At 48.5% G+C, this 23,034-nt stretch overlaps 1 protein-coding gene across 3 annotated transcripts; it reads left to right on the forward strand.

Moving 5' to 3' along the window:
* The first annotated feature begins 12,048 nt into the window (after window positions 1-12,048).
* Window positions 12,049-14,577, forward strand: LOC123141786 (uncharacterized). Of its 3 annotated transcripts, none has more exons than XM_044560861.1 (7): window positions 12,049-12,378; window positions 12,483-12,708; window positions 12,791-12,998; window positions 13,124-13,268; window positions 13,487-14,008; window positions 14,105-14,217; window positions 14,377-14,577. In XM_044560861.1, the coding sequence occupies exons 1-7, from the start codon at window positions 12,346-12,348 to the stop codon at window positions 14,489-14,491; spliced, it is 1,362 nt and encodes a 453-aa protein (XP_044416796.1). In that variant the 5' UTR covers window positions 12,049-12,345; the 3' UTR covers window positions 14,492-14,577. The 3 variants fall into 3 exon arrangements, with proteins under 3 accessions (XP_044416796.1, XP_044416795.1, XP_044416797.1); XM_044560860.1 differs by having other exon boundaries at window positions 12,050-12,378; window positions 13,484-14,008; XM_044560862.1 differs by having other exon boundaries at window positions 12,051-12,378; window positions 12,809-12,998; window positions 13,484-14,008.
* Window positions 14,578-23,034: the final 8,457 nt, after the last annotated feature.

Genomic DNA, 23,034 nt, shown 5'->3' on the forward strand with positions numbered 1-23,034 from the left:
GAATGATGGGGGGGATGATATGGATGTGGTAAGCAGATATAACTACATAGGAAGATCAATCGTCCTCTGTCAGAGAAAGGAGAGACATAACTTGTGAGGTACGTCGATCGATGGGTGGGGGAAAATAGTTAAAGTCGACCTAGGTGTATGTAGGGAGATCGATCGGTATACATGCATGTATGTATTAGAAGCAAATAAGGCTAGGGGAGAAGGATAGAGAGAGAGGGATGCATCTAAGAGGTGGTGCGAGAGGCATACTATATCGAGGGGGAAGGAGTGTGCGAGTACGAGATCGATGAAAAAAGTGGTGGGAGTGAAGCATGGACGGTGAGAAGAGAAGAGAGGAAGCTTGTGTTTGTGGTAGGCACACCTGGCTAGAGAGGCATATCGATCAATGTGTGCCGTAAAGAAGGAGCTGGGGGGCCTACACACACCATGGGTGAACGACCTAAAGTGAAAAGACGAATTTGCGCGATGGAGCTAGAGAATGCTGAGAGAGGGTGAGAGGGGTGCGGGCGTGTGCATGCACGAGAGAAAGTTAGCGCTAGCTACAAAGATAAGAGGATTGTGTTGGTGTAAAAGACGGATAGAGATCATAATTCATTATAAAAAGCGAATTCGGATATTTGAAGAATTTATCATAGTGTTTTAAACCGACGCATGCGTGAATATATATAACGGTGATAGACATGGTGTGGGGTTATGAACATGTTATACTACATATAATATATTTTATCTTGACTCTTATAAAAACCAGAGATGTTGATGATGGTGTGCCTGCCATCCTGCAATATAGGCCGTCCGATTTATATCTGACGGATAGGAAGGAAACTATGGCAATTTTGAAAAAGATACCCACACCCCTCTCCATATTTGCAAATAAGGCCTCCCCTTGATCATGTTGATGTTCCGTGGAATGCATGGGCATCTTGCTAGTACTACATATAATATATAGAACATTGATTATAACTTGGGCTAATGTGTGGCTTTTGTAGCTCAGGGCTAAATACTTGTCATAATGTAGGGGGCGGGGCACTATACTTTGTGTGATAAACACGGTGTACGTATGGAGCATGGTTTAGATTATGAATATATAGTTAGTACATCAAATGTACTATTATTTGGAATCAACATCAAGTGTATTCAAAAGATTGAATTCGAGTTCATATAGTACACATAGTTCATATCATCTCTGTAGTAATCATGTGGTGTGTTGTTAAGGTAATACACGAATGATGGTTGAAGTTGGCAACAATCATGATTGTAGATTCTTATTGAAATAGAGAAGCGAATTCAAATTCAGTTCGAATTGCAGCGGTAGTATAAACATTTGGAATGCACTAAAATGTTGGTATGAGTAGGTTACATGCATTATACAGCCAGCGAAAAAATTTAATTGGACATAACATGGATTCATACTCTCTCTTTGTGTAGCTTTGAATAGCATTTGTATAGTAAAACGGGACAAGACTCTCTCTTTGTGTGGTGTGAATAGTTTTTTTTTTGTTTTTTTCGTTGAGGGAAGTGCGAATTGATTTGGTACGTACAAGTACAATATTACACATTAGGCTTGTCCCTAAAATTCAAGCCGCGCCTTGTTATATCCCGAAAATTCGGATATAATGCTCCCAAAACTGGCGCCTTCACAACCCGCGCCTTGCTATCCTGAAATTACAACGCGCGCGAAAACTCCCTCCAGCTGCCAAATCCTGACACACGAAATCCCCCTTATAACCCTGAGCCGAAAGGGCCGCTAGTTCAAATCGATGGGGGTACTTTTGTAACACACCCTATATTTTGGACAAGCGCGTCCCTAAGTCATGGTTCCCCCCTCCCATCGCCTCCTTTTCGCCATTTGAAATCCCAGGCCGCCATAACCTCTCCACTCCAGCCGCAAAACCCCACCCTCCTCCGTCTGCCACCTCACCTCTGCCCAGCCGGAGCCTCTTCCCCGACGACGTCGTCCACCGCAACAGCTCGACATCCCTCATCCACCTCCCCGGATGAGGATCCGTCATCCATCTCGTCGTCCCGCTGGTTCAGCCGCCCCATCCTCCACCTCCAAGGAGCTGCTCCGACGATCGCCTCGTCTATCACGACTGCTCCATCCCCACAGTGCCGCCTTAACCTGCTCCACCAGAACCGCAGCATCCTCACCGACTCCTCGGACGAAGCCGAGGCCTACTCGGCACCACCAAAGAGGTTGTACACTCATCACATCGCACCTTCTCCTTAACTCGACCTCCGGGCGCTGACGGTGCTCCATCCCGCACCCCCATGGAGCGGCTACCTCGAAGCCGGCGCCGCGGGCGACATCTCCACGACGGCTCTCCCCCAGTGTGAGGCCCCTTCTGCGGCGGCATCCATACCATCCGGATCTGCTGCTGCTCCGGCTCTCGCTCGCTCGCCTAGCTACTGCTGCTCCGGCTCTCGCTCGCTCGCGCTGCTGCTGCTGCTTCTCTCTCCCTCGCTCATGCTGCCGCTCTGCTCCGATTTAGCTACACTTCAGTCGACTGAATCGACTTCTGGGTCAGTCGATTTTCAGGGGGTGGGGGGGCTCGCCGGAGTTAAGGAAGAACCACCCGCAGTGGGGAGGGGGCTCGCCGGAGAGGTACCCCACTATCTATCTTAGGGTTCTGGGTGGTGGCGGTGCTCGCCGGCGGTGGTGGGTCGGTGGCATGGGGATCGCCGGAGAAAAAGCTTGGCGCGGGGTGGGGGCTAGAGGGCTGGCCGGGGCGGCGGCAGACCGGCGGTGGGGAGTTGTTTCGGGGCGGCGAGGCGGCGGCGGACCGGCGGTGGGGAGTTGTTTCGGGCGGCGAGGCGGCGCGGGGTTCGGCCGATGGTGGCTGGCGGCTGAGGGGGGTGCAGGTTGAAGATTAACTACAGGCACTCCCTAAACTATCCCATGTGAAGTGCCTCTCTGCTACTGATAATCCCCAAGTGAAGGGAATTGCGTAGCAATTTCCAAAGGTGGAAGTGATAAGTATGGTGTGTCGAACCCACAAGGAGCTAAAGGTAAGATCAATATTCTCTCAAGCCCTATCTGCCACTGATACGACTCTACATATACCGAACGTTTGCTTCCAACTAGAAACGAGAAATAAAACTACGTTGTGGGTATGAAGAGGATAACTTTGCATGGTATCGGAGAGCTAAAACATAAAAGTAGGTGCTGTTATCATAAAGTTAGAATATATTACTAAATATTATAAATAGCGAGTGTGGAATAATGGTGGATCGGTGTGCGGAATTGTCCTAGGCAATTATTAACAAGACCGGTAGTCGTCATTGCAATTTCATATGAGGGAGAGGCATAAGCTAACATACTTTCTCTACTTGGATCATATGCACTTATGATTGGAACTCTAGCAAGCATCCGCAACTACTAAAGATCATTAAGGTAAAACCCAACCATAGCATTAAAGCATCAAGTCCTCTTTATTCCCATATGCAACAACCCCCTTACTCGGGTTTGTGTTTCAGTCACTCACCAACCCACTATAAGCGAATCATGAACGTATTGCAACACCCTACAGCGGGAATCCCTCACGCTTGCGCGACACAGAGGGCACCATAGGACAGCACCAAAATAAAACGTACAACTCGTACCAATCTATATCATCAATCAACCCAAAGACAAAGGATATCTACTCAAAGCATCATAGGATGGCAACACATCATTGGATTATAATATGTGGCATAAAGCACCATGTTCAAGTAGGGATTACAGCGGGGTGCGGGAGAGTGGACCGTGTAAAAGAGATGAGGATGGTGATGGTGATGGTGATGTTGATGAAGACGATCACCGCGGCGATGATTCCCCTCTCGATGGCACTCTGGTGCCACCAAGAGAGGTGCTTCCTCCTCCTTGGCCTCCGATGATGATGGCCCCCTCCGGCAGGGTGCCCGGGAGGGCCTAGATTGATTTCTCGTGGCTACAGAGGCTTGCGGCGGCGGAACTTCCGATCTAGGTTTCTTTCTGGAAGTTTGGGTATATATGAGAGGTGTTGGCGTTGAGAACAAGTCAGGGGTCTCCGGGCTGTCCACGAGGCAGGGAGGCACGCCCAGGGGGGTGGGCGTGTCTCCCACCCTCGTGGGCAGCCCGGGACTCTTTTGGCCCAACTCTTTGACTCCTTGGCCTTCTTCTGGTCCAAAAATAAGCTCCGTCAAGTTTCAGGTCAATTGGACTCCGTTTGGTTTTCCTTTTCTGCGATACTCTAAAACAAGGAGGAAACAGAAACTGGCACTGGGCTCTAGGTTAATAGGTTAGTCCCAAAAATCATATAAAATAGCATATAGATGCATATTAAACATCCAAGGTTGATAATATAATAGCATGAAGACTTCATAAATTATAGATACGTTGGAGACATATCAGCTACCATTGCGTTCAGTTTCGACAGTAACATTCAGATTCCACAGTAAATTTCAGCTTCGACAGTTAAGTTCAGACTCAACAATTTTTACCTCATCTGTTGTAGCCGGGTGGTTTTTGGTGATGTAAATTTTACATCTATCACTTTTTGGTAATGCATTTTACATCATCTATTGGAGATGCTATTAGAATCCCACTTGAGATTAACGATGGCAAACCCTCCCCCCCCCTCTCTAGATTGTAATCCAGAGGAAGATATCTGTTCTGAGGCGGATTCAGACGCAGCTGACCACTCCTATTTACCCCCCAAGGTGTTTGCTCTAACTTGGCATGATGATGTTAGTCATATCATGCATATGTTGCCTTGCAGTGCCTACTTTCGACATCATATATGTCATCTGCTTAGTTTAGACAAGTTCTGTAATGCCACCTGTTTAGTTTCAATATCATATATGGGAATTATGCAGTCTCATGTCTTTTAGCCAGCCATAATATATGTGAAATGTGCAATGTCATCCTGTTTAACCAGGCATCATATATTTGAATGATATCTAGCCCATCCTTTTCTTCATTAAATTTACATTTGTCGACAATGTTTGTACATTAAACTACTCTTCCTATGAATCATCCATTTGAGTGAGTGATGGAAAAATCTGGAGTGAAAACAAGGCCTTCAGAGCAGACAGTGCTACCTGTCGAAGCAGATCTCTTGCTGGGTCCTGATAGCTCCTCAGAGATGGATTCAGAGACAGATGATCAGTCCTATTCCCCCACCGAGGTGTATGCTCTAACTTGGCATGGTTCTACTGCTCATATCATGCATATGGTGTCTTGCATTGCATAGTTTAGACATCATATACACAATATTCAACACCATGTTCTTAGTTCAGACATCATATATGTGAATGCCCTCTGCTTAGCATATAAATCACATATGTGAATTAAATCATGCGATCCTGGTTACTTAGATAACATGTATGTGAATTATGTCATGCGATCCTGTTTAATTAGTCATCATATCTTTGAATTATGTTATGCTATGCTATCCAGTTTAGATAGACAGCATATATGTGAAATTATGTCATGCTATCCATTTTAGTTAAAGAATATACATGTCAACTATTTAATGCCCTCTTTTTTGACACTAACTATTGCATCTGTCTCTCATACAATGTCTGTACATTCAACTATGTTTCCTGTTTATCAGCCATTTGAATTGGAGTGGGTGATGGCAGTATCTAGCGGAGTAAAAACACGGTCTTCAAATAAAATAGTGCTACCTCTTGGTGGAGATAGCACACCGGTTGTACATGCACGAGAACTAGCCCTACCACACATAACCCAGACTCTCGCGGATTTTACCCCTACTGCGATGGACAGAGAACCAGCTTCACCCAATCTAACCCCAACCCCAGCAGATAGTAACCCAGCTCCTGTTGACACAGCACCATCTCCACCACAGAGCTCCCAAACAAGAGCAGTTGGTAAGGCAGCTCCAGTGCCCAAAGCGCCAGTACTACCACGGTGAACCCCAACTCCACCAGTTAGTACACCTATTCCTATGGAGGAAGCACAACTAGCCATTCATAGTTTAGCATCTATCGCATTTGATGTTGTTAAATCCTATGTGCGTATCTTCCCATCATGGAAATATTATACTGAAGATGAAGGAAAATGCCAGTTGCAGGTGTTTGTCCAGGAGTTATGTGTAAGTAATGTTATTCATGGCAATTACTTTGCTTTGTCCCATACATTCTACCTCCATGATGCTTATAATACAGCAAAATTTCCCATTTTTCTCTATAGAGAAGGTCCGATTTGGAAACTCGGGATGAGGTAACCTGTGCTAATACCTCTGCTATCTTCAAGAATGCTTGGTGACAGTATCAGAATTACCTGAAGAAAACGTACTTCATTGGCAAAGAAACTCATCAAATTCCCTTACGTTCTCCTGAGACACATTTACTGGACGATGACTGGGAACGCCTTGTTCTTTACTGGTCCCGAACCAAGAATGTGGTAAGTTCTATGAGCTCATTTTATTTTAAGTACTATATGCTTGCGTCTTACTGTACTCTGTTCATGTAGAACAAGTGCTTAAACCTGAAGAACAATTGTTCTCATTTAAGATTCCATTGCTATCGTGCATACTTCTTTGCTCTTGTATCACTGTATTTACTCATTCAAACTTATTTTTAAATTGAACGATCCAATGGAAACTCCAATGGCACAACAGGTATGTTTACGCATGTTTCTTTAACAGGTTTCCTCTTATAAATAGCTCTGTTGATTTCAATTTCAATTGTGTATACAGTTGACTTCTCATATCATGCACATTACTAGCATCATAACAGGGCCAATAGTGTTGTTGTACATGTAGACTCGTGGTACCCATCTGAAATCTTGTTGTGCCTAGTAGTTTCTCACGCTTTGTATTCTTTCAGTGCTGCTTTCTCTTGAACTGATATGATTTGAACCGTGTCACTATTTTGATTTAGCAAGACAATGCAGTGACCATAGGACATAGATATATGTTTGTTTGATGCTTTTATAATGTACTACTTGGCAATAGAAGACTTGGTAGTTTAATCTTGTCCACCTTACTAATGAACTGGTTCACCGAAATGAGTTTCATATACTAGTACATGCTAAACCTGTTATGTGTCTGCTTGTTTCTTCTTTTAGAATGCTGACAGAATATTGGGAAGAGTGCCTTATTAAGCAATGATAAAGGAAGTAATGCAGATAAGGTTCAGGATCGTGAGACATCCTTGTTGGTCTCCAACAAAGCTGATAAAACAACTAAGGAAAACTATCTTGAAGACAGTGAGGCAACCCCAAAGTCCTGTCTTGGTTTAGTGTTTGAGTTATTGGCCACTACCGCTTGCACAAGCTATTCAAACTCACTGTCTGAATCAGTTCGGTTTCTTGAGTCTCAACTACAAGCTAAAAGACATCGATCAGCTGTGCTGCGACAAGAAGCGGAAGGACTGCGGAAGTCCCTGGAGCATTCCGACGCTTACTTTCTGGTGCAACAGCAAGCGTTGGAGGATTTTAGCGCCAAACAGGACAAAGCTAATAAGCTTGCTAAGCTTATTGCCAACATGGTGGATACCCAGGATAATGTTTCTTGAGCTCTTCTAAAGTTGTTTCAGTTATCGACTTGTTTTGCTTCCGCGTTTATTTGCACTGGTGGCCAATTTTGACGGCCAGTGTATGTAATATGCTGCTTTGTTCCCTATATTTGCATTGGTGGCGAACTTTGATGCCCAGTGGATGTAATATGTGTAATAGCTGTAATAGGCTAGCGTAAGTTGCTTGCTTATTTATTTCCTTATTGTCTTCTTTATTTGTTTGCTTGTAGTCGGTGCAGTTCTTTTTCCGCGGTTTGCTAGTGGCCGCAATAACCTATTTTTTTAAACTAGGCCACAATAACCATGGGCTACATATTTACTGTAGTTACCGTGGGCCTCCTACAGGCTGTAGAAACAATGGGCATTCTAAGGGCCGTAGAAACAATGGGCCTTCTACGGGGCGTAGAAACAATGTGCCTTCTACGGGCCACAGACACAATGGACCTTCTACGGGCCGTATCATCAATGGGCCTTCTACGGGCCGTATGATCGATTGCCCAAACATGGGCCAATAACAGACCGCATTATGGCCGTAAACGGGCAAGAGTTGGAATCGTCCGTTCATGGGCCGACCATAACGGGCCGTCGTTAATCGGCCGTATTTGATGACGCTATGAAAACGGCCCAACGTATTAACGGGCCACAAACGGGCCGACTGTAACCACGGGATGAATTTGTCCCACAAGCAGAAAATGACAATAACGGGCCGTAAGTAAACGAATGCTGGAAATGAGCCCAAGAATAAATGGGCCCTGAGAAGGCCGAAAGATAACATGGGCTGGAAACGGCCCAATGGAATAATGGGCCGTTAATGGGTATAAAGTGATACATTGTTCATTACGGGCCAGTTTCACCACAGGCCGTTAATGGGCCAAGAGTTACAAAGGGCCTCATATGGGCCGAAAGACTTCATGGGCTATACATGGGCCGGAAGTTAAAACGGGCTGGAATCATATCGGACGGCCCAGATGACGCTACTAGGCCTAATTCGGATAGGTCGTAACGGGCCCTGGGTTAGCGGGCTGTAAATGGGCTATATGCGAACAGGCCGTTAACAGGCTTTTCGTGGGCCGGCCCGCCACCTTTTGACCAAGTCAAATGGGCCGGCCTTTTCACAGGAATGGGCCTTTGTTGGGCCGTGCCACGTGTCGATGTATCATAGGCACCTTCGGTCCAATGAGTGGATGACATCTGTCCCAACGGTGAGCCGACACGTGTTTCCTCCAGCCAATGATGATTTTACACGTGGAAAATCCCCATTGGTCGGGGCTGTTAACGGGTTATCGGATCCAAAACCGGACCCGATAGCGTAACGACGAGCCGTTACGGTGGATGCCACGTGTCGGTCACCCTTGACGAAAGTACTTCTATGACGCGCGATTTATCGTCATGGAAGTGGACACTTCCGTGATGATATTTTTGTTAATGTCATTGGAACACTTCTACGACAGCACATGTATGACTATCTTGATTCTGTCATAAAATCGTCATGGATGTACATGCATGACAAAAAACGTGACCTACTGTGACAAACATGTATCATCACGAAAGTGTATTTTTTTTAGTGCACCTACTCATGTGTTGAGATCAAGGCATTCCAATCCTACCATTTGAACCTTGATTTCTAGCCTCCCCAAGTTGCCTTCCACTCCAATCCTTCTCCTACCAAAGCCAAATCTATGAGAGAGTGATTGAGTGTTGAGGAGACTATCATTTGAAGCACAAGAGCAGGGAGTTCATCATCAACAACACCATTTATTATCTTTTGGAGAGTGGTGTCTTCTAGATTGGTTAGGTGTCACTTGGGAGCCTCCAAGAGATTGTGGAGTTGAACCAAGGAGTTTCTAAGGGTAAGGAGATCGCCTACTTCATGAAGATCTACCCTGAGTGTGGCTAGTCCTTCGTGGACGTAAGTCATGGTGGAATAGACAAGGTTGCTTCTTCGTGGACCCTTCATGGGTGGAGCCCTCCTTTGACTCGCGCAACCATTATCCTCCGTGGGTTGAAGTCTCCATCAACATGGACGTACGATAGCACCACCTATCGGAACCACGCCAAAAATCACCCTGTCTTCATTGCGTTTGATTTCTCTGATCCCTCCTTTACATTCATATGCAAAGTCTTTACTTTCCGCTGCTCAACTCTTAGACTTGCATGTGTAGGGTGTTGCTTGACTTGGTAGAATTGCTAAAAATTGCCTACAACTAAAATTGAAAAAATGATAAGTTTTTATGTGGTCATGTTGTCTAATTACCCCCCTCTAGACATACCTTCGATCCTACAATTGGGGCACGTGCTTAAGGGTAACCGAGCTGTTGAGAATTAGAAGTGTGGGAGCGTTGAGAGTAATTCACCGGAAAAGTTCCAACAATATTGAAAGTGTTTTCGAGATAGAACCGGAAGTGTTTCGGAGAAAAGCCAAAGTGTTTCTGGAAAACCCTAAACAACGCCACGTTGCTCCCCTTTTTCTTCACCCGGCGCCGAAACGACAATGACATACATGTGCATCCAACACTCCAGCACCAGCCTTCGCCATCTATGACTTTGAGTACCGCTATATGTGCCCCTTCCAAATGGAAGAGAACTAAGATCCAGTTCCGGCGCCGTGACCAGGCCACCCGCCCAGGCAAAGCATGCAGCAGCAGCATAAATAAAGAGGAAGACCATCAACAGAAAATCATACGGATGATGAGGAAGAAGAAACCGCGTCTCAACAACCACCACCAACCCGACCAGTGCCGGTCGACCTCCAGACACCATAGCTCGCGACCTCGACGAGATACGGGGATCCCCACCCCACTGGCTCCTAGACGAAGGCAAGAGCCCCGTCCGACCGTGAACGAAACCAGGTAAGACTTATTCAGACGCGACGTCACGGCAACGGCCTCAACAACGTCCCTTTAAACCCTACCCCTATTGAGAACCCAGCTAACGCCCAGATCCAAGGTTCCCCTCCCTCCTGCCGTCGGAGCAGCTGGCGGGGGGAGAGGGAACCAATGGTGGCACTGGTAAATCGCAAAGGGACCCACTCCAGTTTGCCTCCTTTTCGCCTGGCGAAACGTAACGGCTCGCGAGATATAGATTATTTCTCTTGTGTCAAGCCTAAGCAATGACGCAGTGGCGAGATATAGATTTTTTTTACAATCCTAGCTAATTATAAGATTGTAAAAAAAACATGAGGTGGTGATTCTGGGAGAAGCCAGAGAGGGGGGTAATTCTGGGAGAATCGCCCAAAAGAACTGGCTGGCTTGTGTTGCCAAAATAAAAGATGGCAATTCTATTCTTTTTTGTTTGCAAAAAGAGTGTGCTACGCAGGCAGAGGTCGCTGAGGAGTGACGGACATAACACGGCCGCCCAACTCCAACGATCGACATGCATACGCCGCCCATCTCCGCTGTCCAGGTACAGTAAGCCTTGTGATCTTGTCTGAAACGTGCACGGCGCACAGCAGCAGTGTGCGTGACTGGCCTGCATCGAATTTAGTACACTGCAGACCTTCGGTCGTCACGCTTCAACCGGCCACATATGTTTTGCAAATGATTTGGAACAAGTACGTACTACGTCATCCCTTCCACGTCACTGCCAATATACACATGGTTTGATACGATTGGTCTTATCAGTGCACAGCAGGGCAGACGGCAGACCGAGTCTCGGCATTCACGGCTAGTACTTTGCAGAGACTCTAGTAGAGCACAAGCAACACACACACACACACACACACAGGAGCCAGGGAGGTCGCTGTTTCGAAGTAACCGAACCGACGCATCACGCATGCACGCGTCTCGTCCGTCCGTCCGTCCGACCAGTCACCGCGCGCGAGCAGGCCGTCCGTCCATAGCTGTCAGCTGGTACGTCGCGTCGCAGCAGCATATATATTCACACGAGCCATGTCACCTCGCCCCACCACGCCATTGTCATGCAGATTACACAACACAAGCAAGCACAGCCGCACAGGCACACACAGCAGACCGACGTCGACGTCGCTAACCCGATCGAGACGAGTTGTCAATCACGGCGACGCAAAAAGGACCGGCCGAACTTAGCATCCCGGGCCAAGAGCGGGCAGGGCGACACGCACGCGCGCGCGCGCTCCGTCCCGAGGCGTCGTCGATCGATCCGTCTCGTTCTCACGGCCCGATCGGGCGCGCGCACGTTGTGAAGCAACCCGATCGGCGCGCCACCGGCCGCCCCTCCCGTGAAAGGCGGGCAGCTGGCCGCGTGCTGCCGTGCCGCTGTCGTGCAAGGCGAAGAAGCATCGATCGAGCGCGTAGCTTAACGGCACGTACGTAGAGCCCTACCCTAGCCCGGAGCGCCCGGGTCGCTGTCGCCGTTGCCGGGAAAGAGGCGCCCGCCCCTTCCGTTTCCGGCATTGGTTAGGCCGATCGATCGAGGGCGTGCGTCTGCGTGCGTGGCCGTAGCGTCGACTCACCGGAGAAGCGAGTGATTCTCTGACGCGCGCCTAACTCCTTCCGCGGGAGGGACGGCTAAGCCTAAGCATCGCACGCCGCAAGTACGTACGTTGGGGCCGCTGCGTAGCTCCCACTCCACTTGCGTCCTGGCAACAACTCGGCTAGCTCCACAGGGACAGGGTAGCAGTAGCATGTTGGGCGCGCAAAGAGAAGCCAGCCGCACCATATAAGCCAGGAGGAGGACGCGCCGCTGTTCCTGCCCGCTTACCTAATACCTAGCCGCCAACAGCATTCTGCTTGCTCGCTCTGATCGCCTCTGCCATACGCCCGTGATCTGCTCCGCTGCTAGGCTCGCTTCTCCGTCGCTGCGCGCGCCGACGAGACGACCCGCCCGGCCGCTCTGCTAGCCGTGTGCTCCGGATCGACGATGCGTGCGCCGGCGGGGAGGAGGCGCGACGAGGTACGTCGTGTCTGCTTCGTTTAATCCCCTTGTCTCTAGCTTAATTTGCACTCGCTTCCCGTCTGTTCTAATTAAGCTAGGCCGATCGCTCCTTCTTTTTTCAGGCCACTCACTTTGTCATGAGCGATTTTGCGCTAAGCAACGACCACGCCATGCTGCTCCATGGCCATGGCCGCGACAAATCGAACGTCACCTACCCGGCCCATCCGTCCGTGTTCCCGGCAAATCCAAGACCCATGCAGGGAGGTGGCTTCAACGAATCACCACGCCAAACGAGGAGTTTCTGTGCACACACAGCTCGGAAGAACGACGCTGCTGTCCTCCCGATAAGTATGCCATGCCGTCGACTCTGTCTGTACATTTCATTTCCTCGTGATAGATCACGAGGAGGTGCTTTATGATGATCGACTAGTACATCAAATGCGTGCAGGTACTGAAGCAAAACTCTTCTCCGCTGACGGATACGCTGGAATCCGCAACGTTTCGGACGTTTTCTGCCCACCAGAATGGGGCCATACTGGGCGAGCACTGGATGATCAGCACAAGAACAAGGAGAGTGATCTGCTTCTCTTCGACTGGCCTGAACTGGATGACTTGGAGGATCTCCAGACAAACCTGAGGTACTAACAATAATAATAATTACTCCTTTAATTGCTGCCTTGTGCAAGCAAGTGGTTGTTAGTACTGTACAGTATGCGTTACTTCTTCTCTGAAGCCCTTCCTTGTTTCCTCGTCTGATCTGAAGAAAACTCGATTCGGCGTTTGAGCTAGGGAGCGACTATTTCGATGTCCCGATGTGGCCTTCGATTTGCTCGCCGGACGTTCAGCTTGTGCTGAGCAGCTACTTTGACAACCCCCATCCGTCGACTAATCCTGACACCAACGGTCAGGTACTTCAAACTCTTATCTTGCTGATTGTTTTCCCCAAATTTGAAGGTTCGATGATGCAGAGGATTTACAACCGAGGATATCCATCTTCTGGTCATCCATCTCGAGAGTCTGACATTTCCATATGCTGAATCTTGCTTCATTGTTTCTGACAAAACTCTTGGTTCCATTCCATCAGGGATCCGATCGTGCTAAATTTTCTCTTCGCCTTGTGCAGCAGCCATCCAGGAAGAAAGGAAAGGAGACGCCACTGAACTCGTCTTCCTCCTCCGTGGAGATGGAGCATTTCCCGCGGCTGTCAGACGCCGACCTCCTCTGCCCCTTCGACTTCCATGACATGCTCGTCCCAACATCCTCCAGCGTCATGTGCAACGACGAGATCATGTCTTCCTCCGCTGCTCGCTCCAGCCCAGACGATCTCGTCTCGGCCTACGCTTCGACGAAGAATAATCAGCCGCGTGCGACTCCGGACATGATCCTGGACGAGATGGCCGGGAACCCGCTGGAGATGTACTTCCCTCCGCTGGCGACGTGCGAGCAGCCTCAAGTGCCGATGAGTGGCACCGCCTCGACGCTCGCCGGCGACGGTGCTCTGAACGGTGCAGCCTTGCAGTCCGGCTCTAGGGGGAGGAGGGGTTCGGGAGGGGTGCGTGAGAAGGCTCGCCCGTCGTCGGTTCCGGAGGCCGCGCCGGCGCCGGTGAGGCATCTCGGGTTCCAGAAGCTTCAGGAAGGCTTGAATCAGGTCACCGAGATTCACTCTAACCTGCATACAACACCGTCTTGCATATACCCTTGTTCATGTACTGATCGAGTTCATCTTTGTGATGTGGTTTTGCAGTTGGATGTGGGAACCAAGGCGTGCATCAGAGACGCCCTGTACCGGCTGGCCTACAGCGTGGAGCACAGACAACAGGTGGTAGAACCGAATGTGGGTTCCTCGGCTGCAAACAGGCAAGTGCACGACATGACATGACATGCATGTCAGCTTCTGAAACCTGTCTTCTGATGATAACATCCTCCTCTGTTGCTACGATCGGAGAAATGGCCCTCGATCTGGTGGGTCACTCGATCCAGGTGCTGACCATGATGCATTTCTGGCGTTGTTGGCAGGCTCAGCACATCGAGCGTGTGGGCGGAGACCGAGAGGAGCCCCATGGATCGCTCCGTGGCGCAGCTTCTTCTGAAGAAGCCGCTGGATCAGAGGACGGCGAATCGTGCCGCGTGATAATATCATCGTTCCCATTAATTCTGATTCTGCTGCAGAGTATGTGTAAATGTGGTACGTATGATGCAGTCCAGCCTTTGACAGTCTGAGCGCCCACGTGTTGTTCGTCTCATACTCCCATCGACCTAGCTCCGTGTCTTCTTTTCGTACTATTCTAAATCGGTGCCTGTTCAGCCTGCCGGCTGCCGGGTGAGAGCATCTCCAACCGATCCTTATATAGTGTTTTATAGAGGGGTAAAAAAATATGTTCGCATCTAACGGATCCCACAAAAGATTTAGAGGAGTATAATTTTTACTCCAGGCGCCTCTCCATCCTTAAAATTACTCGGCCGCAGCCGCGAGGAGTAAACATTTCGTTCGCTCCCAAGACGCACTCGCACCTCCCGTGCCGTCTGCGCCGCCACGGCCCAGCTCCCAACTGCCGCCGCTGCACCCTACCGCCTCCCCCAGCGTCCTCACCTAAGGTCGTCGTGGCTCACCCGTCCCGTCATCGAGCTCCAACATGTCGCCAAGATGGCATGGACAGGCCGCCAAAGCACTGCTCGTCGTCGAACTCCAACAAGTTTTTCTTTTTCCGAAACAGAGGCAAAAGCTTTGCCTCATTGATTAATTAAGAAGAAGAGAATTGTCCAGTTAATTAACGAAAAACCGGGCGAAAATCGATACATATAGACCACATGCGGACAACTCACTAAGGAACAAACTCCATGACCCCACGGTCAACCCGAGAAACATGCATAACATGTAACAAAACAGACCCTCACACTTCGATGTCTCAAAGAGACTTCCAACGGAACCAAGGTTGAATACATCGGACGTCACCAAATCCACGAAGATGCCAGACGGAGACGGAGGATGGTGGGACTGAGTATCTTTCATTAAGCAGCCGCTGACGCCTTACCAATGGTACCACTCTTCTTGCCTATGGCCCTGAGAGCCTTCTTCACCTTCTTTACTTTGCCCGTAGAACCCTCTTCCACTAGGAGGCAAGCAACCGCCTTGCCAGACCCAGGACAAGTTGCATCCAAGGAGGCAAGCAAGCGGCCAAGCTTTTTCACAAAGACCACCTCGTCAATACGTGCCAACATACCATCACGGTTAAAGATGGGCGGCCGGATGGGTTTCAGTGCCTCAGGAGTAGGTGCCAAAGGACCTACCTCATCATCCTCGGCACCCACAGACGCCACCTGGCCAACAACCTCAGGTGAGAGAGCAATAGCAGCATCCAAACCTCCACTGTCCATAAAGTCGAGCGGCTGAATGGGCTCCGTCGACGATGGTGACGTCACAGTTGGCAACACTGAGCACCCTACAAGCGACCCCATTCCTTAGGAAGCACCATCGAAATAGGCGAAGTAGGCTCCCCACAAATCTTCTGCAGCTCAGGCATAATCTGCAGCACCGGAGCCACGACCTCGACAACAACTTCACCCCCAGAAGCAATTGGCACGACAGGCAACGACAACCGACAGGATGTAGCACGAGGGGAGAGATCTCCATACATGCATGCTTCCCCATCGGCAGAACCAACTTGGATCTCGGGTGGTAGGGACACACCAGGTACAACCCCAATCTGAAGCTCAGGCAGCGAAGACACATCCGGCACCACCTCTAGTTTGGCGAGAGCAGCCTTCGCCCTCCCCAAAACACTCCCGACTCACGCAAGGCAGTCATAAAGCTCGATGCAAAGCAGCTCTGTCTCCTCCGCCAACCCGACTTGCTCAGTTGAGATAGACTGGAACTGCACATTTTTCTTGGAGATGTCACTGGTGGATGCAGGTGATGGAATAGGACATTGGAGTGTGAACATGCTTCTTAGCACGGCAGAAGCGGGCGATGTGGCCGGATCGAAGACAATCCGTGCATCGAATTGGATCCCTACAGGAGTATGCCCGATGACCTCGACACAGGCATTGGAAACACCTGTCTCTCAGCCACGCCGGAGGGGGACGTCGCACATTGACAGCAGGGCAATGGAAAGCAGCAGGAGCCGAGCGGCGCCCTCTCTAGACGAGCTGCCAGCCCCCAACGCATTCTCGGATGGAGCCACAGGAACTGTCAACTCCACCACCCGGTCGAAACATCCTCGCCAGTCTCCCCGGCCCAGGTGCTCCAGAGGCACGACGAGCCCGTCGCCCGCAACAGCGGCGTGCGGAGCTGAAGCGGTAGGTATTGCGTCCAGAGAAGCCGCCACTCCCCCTCGCCATCAATGAAGGAGCAACGGGGACATGCCTCGAGCTGAGCACAGCCGGAGCCGGCCGAGAGACGAGACCCAGATCCGCCTGATCTGGATCGAGCGGTGGGGTGCCGATGGGGCTCGTCGCTGGTGGCTTCAGCAGCTGGTCGACGGCGGCGCCGGCAAGGCTGGCGGGGGCGACGGGCGGGTGAGCCAGAGAGCTCATCAGTGCAGCCAGAGTGGAAGCCGCTGCAGCCTTCGGGGAGCACGGGCGGGAGACCTGTCGACCGCCGTTCTCCACCCGGAGCCGACAGACTGGAGGCAGTGGCCGCGGGCGAGGGGTCGGAGGCGCTGGCAGGGTGGCCGGTGGGACCAAGGTGGCCGCCGCCAGTGGGGGCTGGAGAAGGGGCGCGGGGTCAGGGTCGCGAGAGCTCATCCTCTCGGCAGGCGGCGGAGGTTGGTTGGTCGGCGCGGAGACGAGGCGCCCCTGCACGGCCGGTCCAACCTTGCGGCCAGCGAGGAAGGCCGCAGCGAGTGCGGCGGCCAGTGCAGGGGCGGTGAGCGGCTGGGCCGGAGCGGCCGACGATGACGGCACAGCCGCCGCGGACATGGGGGCCCGTCGCGGATGCGGGATCCTACAGCTTCCTCACGGGCTACCCGAGCACGGCGAGGAGCAAAGCTGGGATGGGCGGCGAGCGGACGGAGCGGAGCTTCCGGATCCGGGGCCGCCGGAGGCAGGGGAGGCCAGAGGAAGGAGATCAGCCCGGCGTCGGCACCGCAGGGTCGCCCGTCGCGAGCATGTTCACGCAGCTCCAACAAGTTGTTGGAGGACATGGAGAAAAGCGCGCTGCCAAATCTCACCCTAGCGCAGTGAGACACTCCGGCGTGTGCTGCTAACTCCGTGCAGGTCGTCGCACGACAACTCTACTCAACCTCTCTCTTGAGTTGACGAACAAGGTACACATCGACCGCCGGGGGGGGGGGGGCTGTGCCAACGATGGCCGAGGTGCACCTGGCAATCTTCGCCAAGGTTGCCCCAACATATGACTTCATAGCCATTACTGTTCATAGCATACTAAAATGGTCATATGTTGGTGAGCAGGACGAACGTCACAACAAGTACAACTAAAATAGGTGAAGAGATAATATGAATGACAATAGGGCATACATATGCCAATACATAAATATTTCATCAAATAGTGGTCAACACAAACCAACATTACATCAATCATTGCAGCGGAAGCAGACATGTATGCGAGTACGGATAAGAAGCAAACATGCCTAAGAGGCAAGAGAAATAAGCAAAGTGTCCACCCTACAGTCCCAGACTGCCGATCAAGAACCCCAAATCTAGTCGTCATCGAAGAAGAACAAAAAGTAACTCCACGTAGATCGTTCCATGCTCTCGCCTTAGAGCAAATCTGTACCTGCACTTGCACCTAGGGTTGTTGTGGTATCCCTGAGTCATTGAGACTCAGCAATAATATTATCAAGAGTACTAAGACTAACATCACGTATGTGTAGGAAATGGTTACGTGATGAGGGTGCAGCAAGCAGCTAAGCAATATAACCCAACTAGTCCTATGAGTACTAGAAGAAGATAACATATTCCTACACAAAGGAAAGGGGGTTGCAATTAGTTGATCAAGAAGTGATCCTGAACACCTGTCTACAAGTTATTCGTAACCCCATCGTGTCCTCTTCTTGCTTGCATACACACAAAAAAATACATCCCAACGGAGGTGTTGCAAAATTCAACAGCTGTAGGCGCTTTTGGGCGTGGAAAAAAATTGACATCACTGCATGTAGATACATCATCTATCGGAGCAACGTTTGTTGCAAATTTTATGTGGCTGCTACGGGTTTAGCAAGAACCGTTCTTACCTACGCATCAAAAACCACAACGATTTTTCGTCAAGTGTGCTGTTTTAACCTTCAACGAGGACCGGGCGTAGTCACACTTGATTCAACTAAAGTTGGAGAAACAGACACCCACTAGCCACCTGTGTGCGAAGCACGGCGGTAGAACCATTCTCATGAACGCGGTCATGTAATATCGGTCTGGGTCGCTTCATCCAACAATACCGCCGAATCAAAGTATGACATGCTGGTAAGCAATATGACTATTATCGCTCACAACTCTTTGTGTTCTACTCGTGCATATAACATCTACGCATAGACCTGGCTCGGATGCCACTATTGGGGAACGCAGTATTTCAAAACATTTCCTATGATCACGCAAGATCTATCTAGAAGATGCATAGCAAAAAGCAGGGAGAGTGTGTCCACGTACCCTCGTAGACCGAAAGCGGAAGCGTTAAGTAACACGGTTGATGTAGTCGAACGTCTTCGCGATCCAACCGATCAAGTACCGAACGCACGGAACCTCCGCGATCTGCACACGTTCAGCTCGGTGATGTCCCACGAACTCTAGATCCAGCTGAGGCCGAGGGAGAGTTTCGTCAGCACGACGGCGTGGTGATGGTGATGATGAAGTTACCGACGCAAGGCTTCGCCTAAGCACTACGATAATATGACCGAGGTGGAAATCTGTGGAGGGTGGCACCGCACACGGCTGAGATCAACTTGTGTGTCTATGGGGTGCCCCCCTGCCCCCGTATATAAAGGAGCAAGGGGGAGGCCGGCCGGCCCTCATAGGGCGCGCCCAAGGGGGGAAATCCTACTCCAAGTAGGAGTTGGATCCCCCCTTTCCTAGTGCAACTAGGAGAAGAAGGAAGGAGCGGGGAAAGAGAAGGAAGGAGGGGGCGCCGCCCCTCCCCCTAGTCCAATTCGGACTAGGCCCATGGGGGGGGGGCGCGGCCAGCCCTTGGCTGCCCCTCTCTCCCCATAGGCCCAATAAGGCCCATTTCTTCTCTGGTGGTTCCAATAACCCTTCCGGCACTCCGATATTTATCCGGTGACCCCCGGAACTCATCCGGTGTCCGAATAACATCGTCCAATATATCATTCTTTATGTGTCGACCATTTCGAGACTCCTCGTCATGTCCGTGATCACATCCGGGACTCTGAACAACCTTCGGTACATCAAATCACAAAACTCATAATCCATATCGTCATCAAACGTTAAGCGTGCGGACCCTACGGGTTTGAGAACTATGTAGACATGACCGAGACTCATCTTCGGTCAATAACCAATAGCGGAACCTGGATGCTCATATTGGTTCCTACATATTCTACGAAGATCTTTATCGGTCAAACCGCACAACAACATACATTGTTCCCTTGTCATCGGTATGTTACTTGCCCGAGATTCAATCGTCGGTATCATCATACCTAGTTCAATCTCGTTACCGGCAAGTCTCTTAACTCGTTCTGTAATGCATCATCCCGCAACTAACTCATTAGTCACATTGCTTGCAAGGCTTATAGTGATGTGCATTACCGAGAGGGCCCAGAGATACCTCTCCGACAATCAGAGTGACAAATCCTAATCTCGATCTATGCCAACTCAACAAACACCATCAGAGACACCTATCGAGTATCTTTATAATCACCCAGTTACGTTGTGACGTTTGATAGCACACTAAGTGTTCCTCCGGTATTCGGGAGTTGCATAATCTCATAGTCATAGGAACATGTATAAGTCATGAAGAAAGCAATAGCAACAAACTAAACGATCATAGTGCTAAGCTAACGGATGGGTCTTGTCAATCACATCATTCTCTAATGATGTGATCCCGTTCATCAAATGGCAACTCATGTCTATGGTTAGGAAACTTAACCATCTTTGATTAACGGGCTATTCAAGTAGAGGTATACTGGTGACACTATGTTTGTCTATGTATTCACACATGTACTAAGTTTCCGGTTAATACAATTCTAGCGTGAATAATAAACATTTATCATGATATAAGAAAAAATAAATAACAACTTTATTATTGCCTCTAGGGCATATTTCCTTCAGCAATATCATCAAGCACTTGAGCAATTGAGTCATGATCAAAACCTCGTCCCCTTTTAATAGTATTATTTTTCCTATGGACTCAATGTGTTCTTGGATCTTAACCAAAAATGTAGAGTCTTGAAGCTTTGCCAATCCATGTCCTTTGCATTTTGAGGGGTCCACATTCTCATGTCCTTGCCATGCCAATCATTGAACTTTTCCGAAATCTATCTTGAATAAGCATTTGTTCAATGACATATATGTTGTTATGAATTTCTCAACCACCCGTGGAGTAGTTGCACTTTCACCTGCACGTTCGGTACAGTGTGGACATGAACCCGAAACTTCTTCCAGTTCAGTGACCAATAGCGGAACCATGGACATCCATATTGACCCCTACACCCACACGAATAAATATTGGGTGAGCCTGTTGTTCCCATGTGCTATTTCTTTTGCTTCACGATACTTTACAAAAACTGAGGTGAAATTTATTCGCATCCCCGTGAACCAACTTGATCCCTGTGCCAGTTTTCTCGTTATCTATTTTGTTCTCTTTTCTCTTTCGTGTGTTTCGGCATCCCCATAAGCAAGTCACGCTATGTCGGTCCAGATGATGATGGATACCATCACACCAAGAGGGGTGTGAGAAGATCTCTCCATCGTCGGAGGACCAAATCCAAGTCTCGAGTTTATCTAGTCCCTTGTCATACTTTTACGATGAACATGTAAGTTGTCGTTATGATCACCCTGTTACGGTTGATCTTTGACGAACCCCAAAGTGAACCATCTGGTATGAAGGAACTCGATACTCTCATGGTCTAATGAATCATGCATACGTTAACATGTTTGTGTTATATACTATAAACTTGTGATGAAAGGATCTCTTAGTATAATATTCAATTTGGGTCTTAGAGGGAAGACTAGTAATATATTAATCGTTTATTAGTCCACATATGCACATGGGTGTTCCCCTGAGCCTCGAGGTTATTGCTGACTCAAGAAGCATTGCAATTATACCACAGATAATAAACATTAATTGCAAACATGGAAATAAACAATAAGTTTTTTATTGTCTCTAGGGCATATTTCCTTCATCTAGAGGATTCCAAACCTCTCTCAATACCTTCCTTGATGGCCAAGGATCTTGCAGGATCAAACCGGAACAAAATCGGCCAATAATCACGAAAGTTAAAGCCAAATTCGTGGCCATGATTGGGCTATACGAGCACCGGTATGAGCATCTGTGCTCGTACCACGCAACATCTTCCCCTCTCGAAACTGTGTATGATGTTTTATATTTTGGTCGTCATTTCCTTAAATAAATTCCGATTTTGACATTCTTGGGCTCGTTGGATTCCTATTATTGACCCCGATACACTCCTGATATTGGATATTCCGCTTTGTCTTGTTGGGAAACATGATTTTGCAAAACTCCATGAAAGGCATGTATCTGGTGCTTGCAACCTCTCTGGTTTTGGCCATAACTTGTTTCCTTTCATCCTGCTATGTCCACGGGAGCTCAGTTACACCTACAAAGACAACGAAATAAGGGGAAAACTAATAAAAACCAATGTTAAAAAAATCAGGCGATTCAACGATTTATCGGTCGATTTATCACTAATCGGGGGTGACCGATAAGAAGATTATGCCACATCGTCAGTATTAAGATCAGTTGGGCCGATTTATCGCTCTGACAAGTGGGATTCTACCAATAAACCGGGCCTATTCCTAGCACTATGTGTGATGTACTGCTATTTGTTAGTACTTAATGTTGGTTGTGACTATGAGAGAATCAGAGAACCTCGGATCTTGTCTTGCACAAGTATTCAAGGAATTAAGGTAACACTTCTCTTCAATATTGTTTTTGTGTTGAATATATCATATTTTAATGTTGGAAACCTGGGATTTTAAAAAACTGATCTATTAATAGTCGAGTGATAAAATCGATTAATCGACAGATTTTTGATTAATCTCTAATCCCCAGCCAACCGAGAAGCTAATGATAAGCGATATCTTGAATATTGATAAAACTAAAGATTACGCAATGACCTCAATAAAATGCATGAAAAATAATTTTTTTATGCAAAATGGATATGAAAATGGCTAGATGGACATTGAACATTTGTTTATATGTAGGTTGAAAAACATTTAGGTACACGTTGAACATTTTCCAAATACATGTTTAAAGATAAATATTTAAAATTTTGCTAAATGCGCATTGAACATTTTTAAAATACGTGGTGAACATTTTCTTAACGCACATTGAAAAGTTTTTGTAGATTTCATTAACAATTTGGAAAAACATGTGAAATATTTTTTAAGTGCTACACACATTTTTTTAATGTGGCAAAATTTTATTTTTTAATTGCACATAACATTTTCTAAAATTACGCGAACAAAATTGTGCACTGTATCAACAATTTCTAATATGCCACAATATTATTTTTGAATATTTTGAATGAC

This window comes from Triticum aestivum, chromosome 6D, assembly GCF_018294505.1.
Source record: "Triticum aestivum cultivar Chinese Spring chromosome 6D, IWGSC CS RefSeq v2.1, whole genome shotgun sequence".
NCBI lineage: Eukaryota > Viridiplantae > Streptophyta > Magnoliopsida > Poales > Poaceae > Triticum > Triticum aestivum.

Bases quoted from the DNA above. Each gene is read 5' to 3' on its own strand.
- LOC123141786 (XM_044560860.1), top strand. From the start codon at position 12,346: ATGCGTGCGCCGGCGGGGAGGAGGCGCGACGAG. The intron at 12,709-12,790 runs GTATGCCATGCC...ATGATCGACTAG, and splicing joins CGCTGCTGTCCTCCCGATAA to TACATCAAATGCGTGCAGGT. The intron at 12,999-13,123 runs GTACTAACAATA...TCTGATCTGAAG, and splicing joins GATCTCCAGACAAACCTGAG to AAAACTCGATTCGGCGTTTG.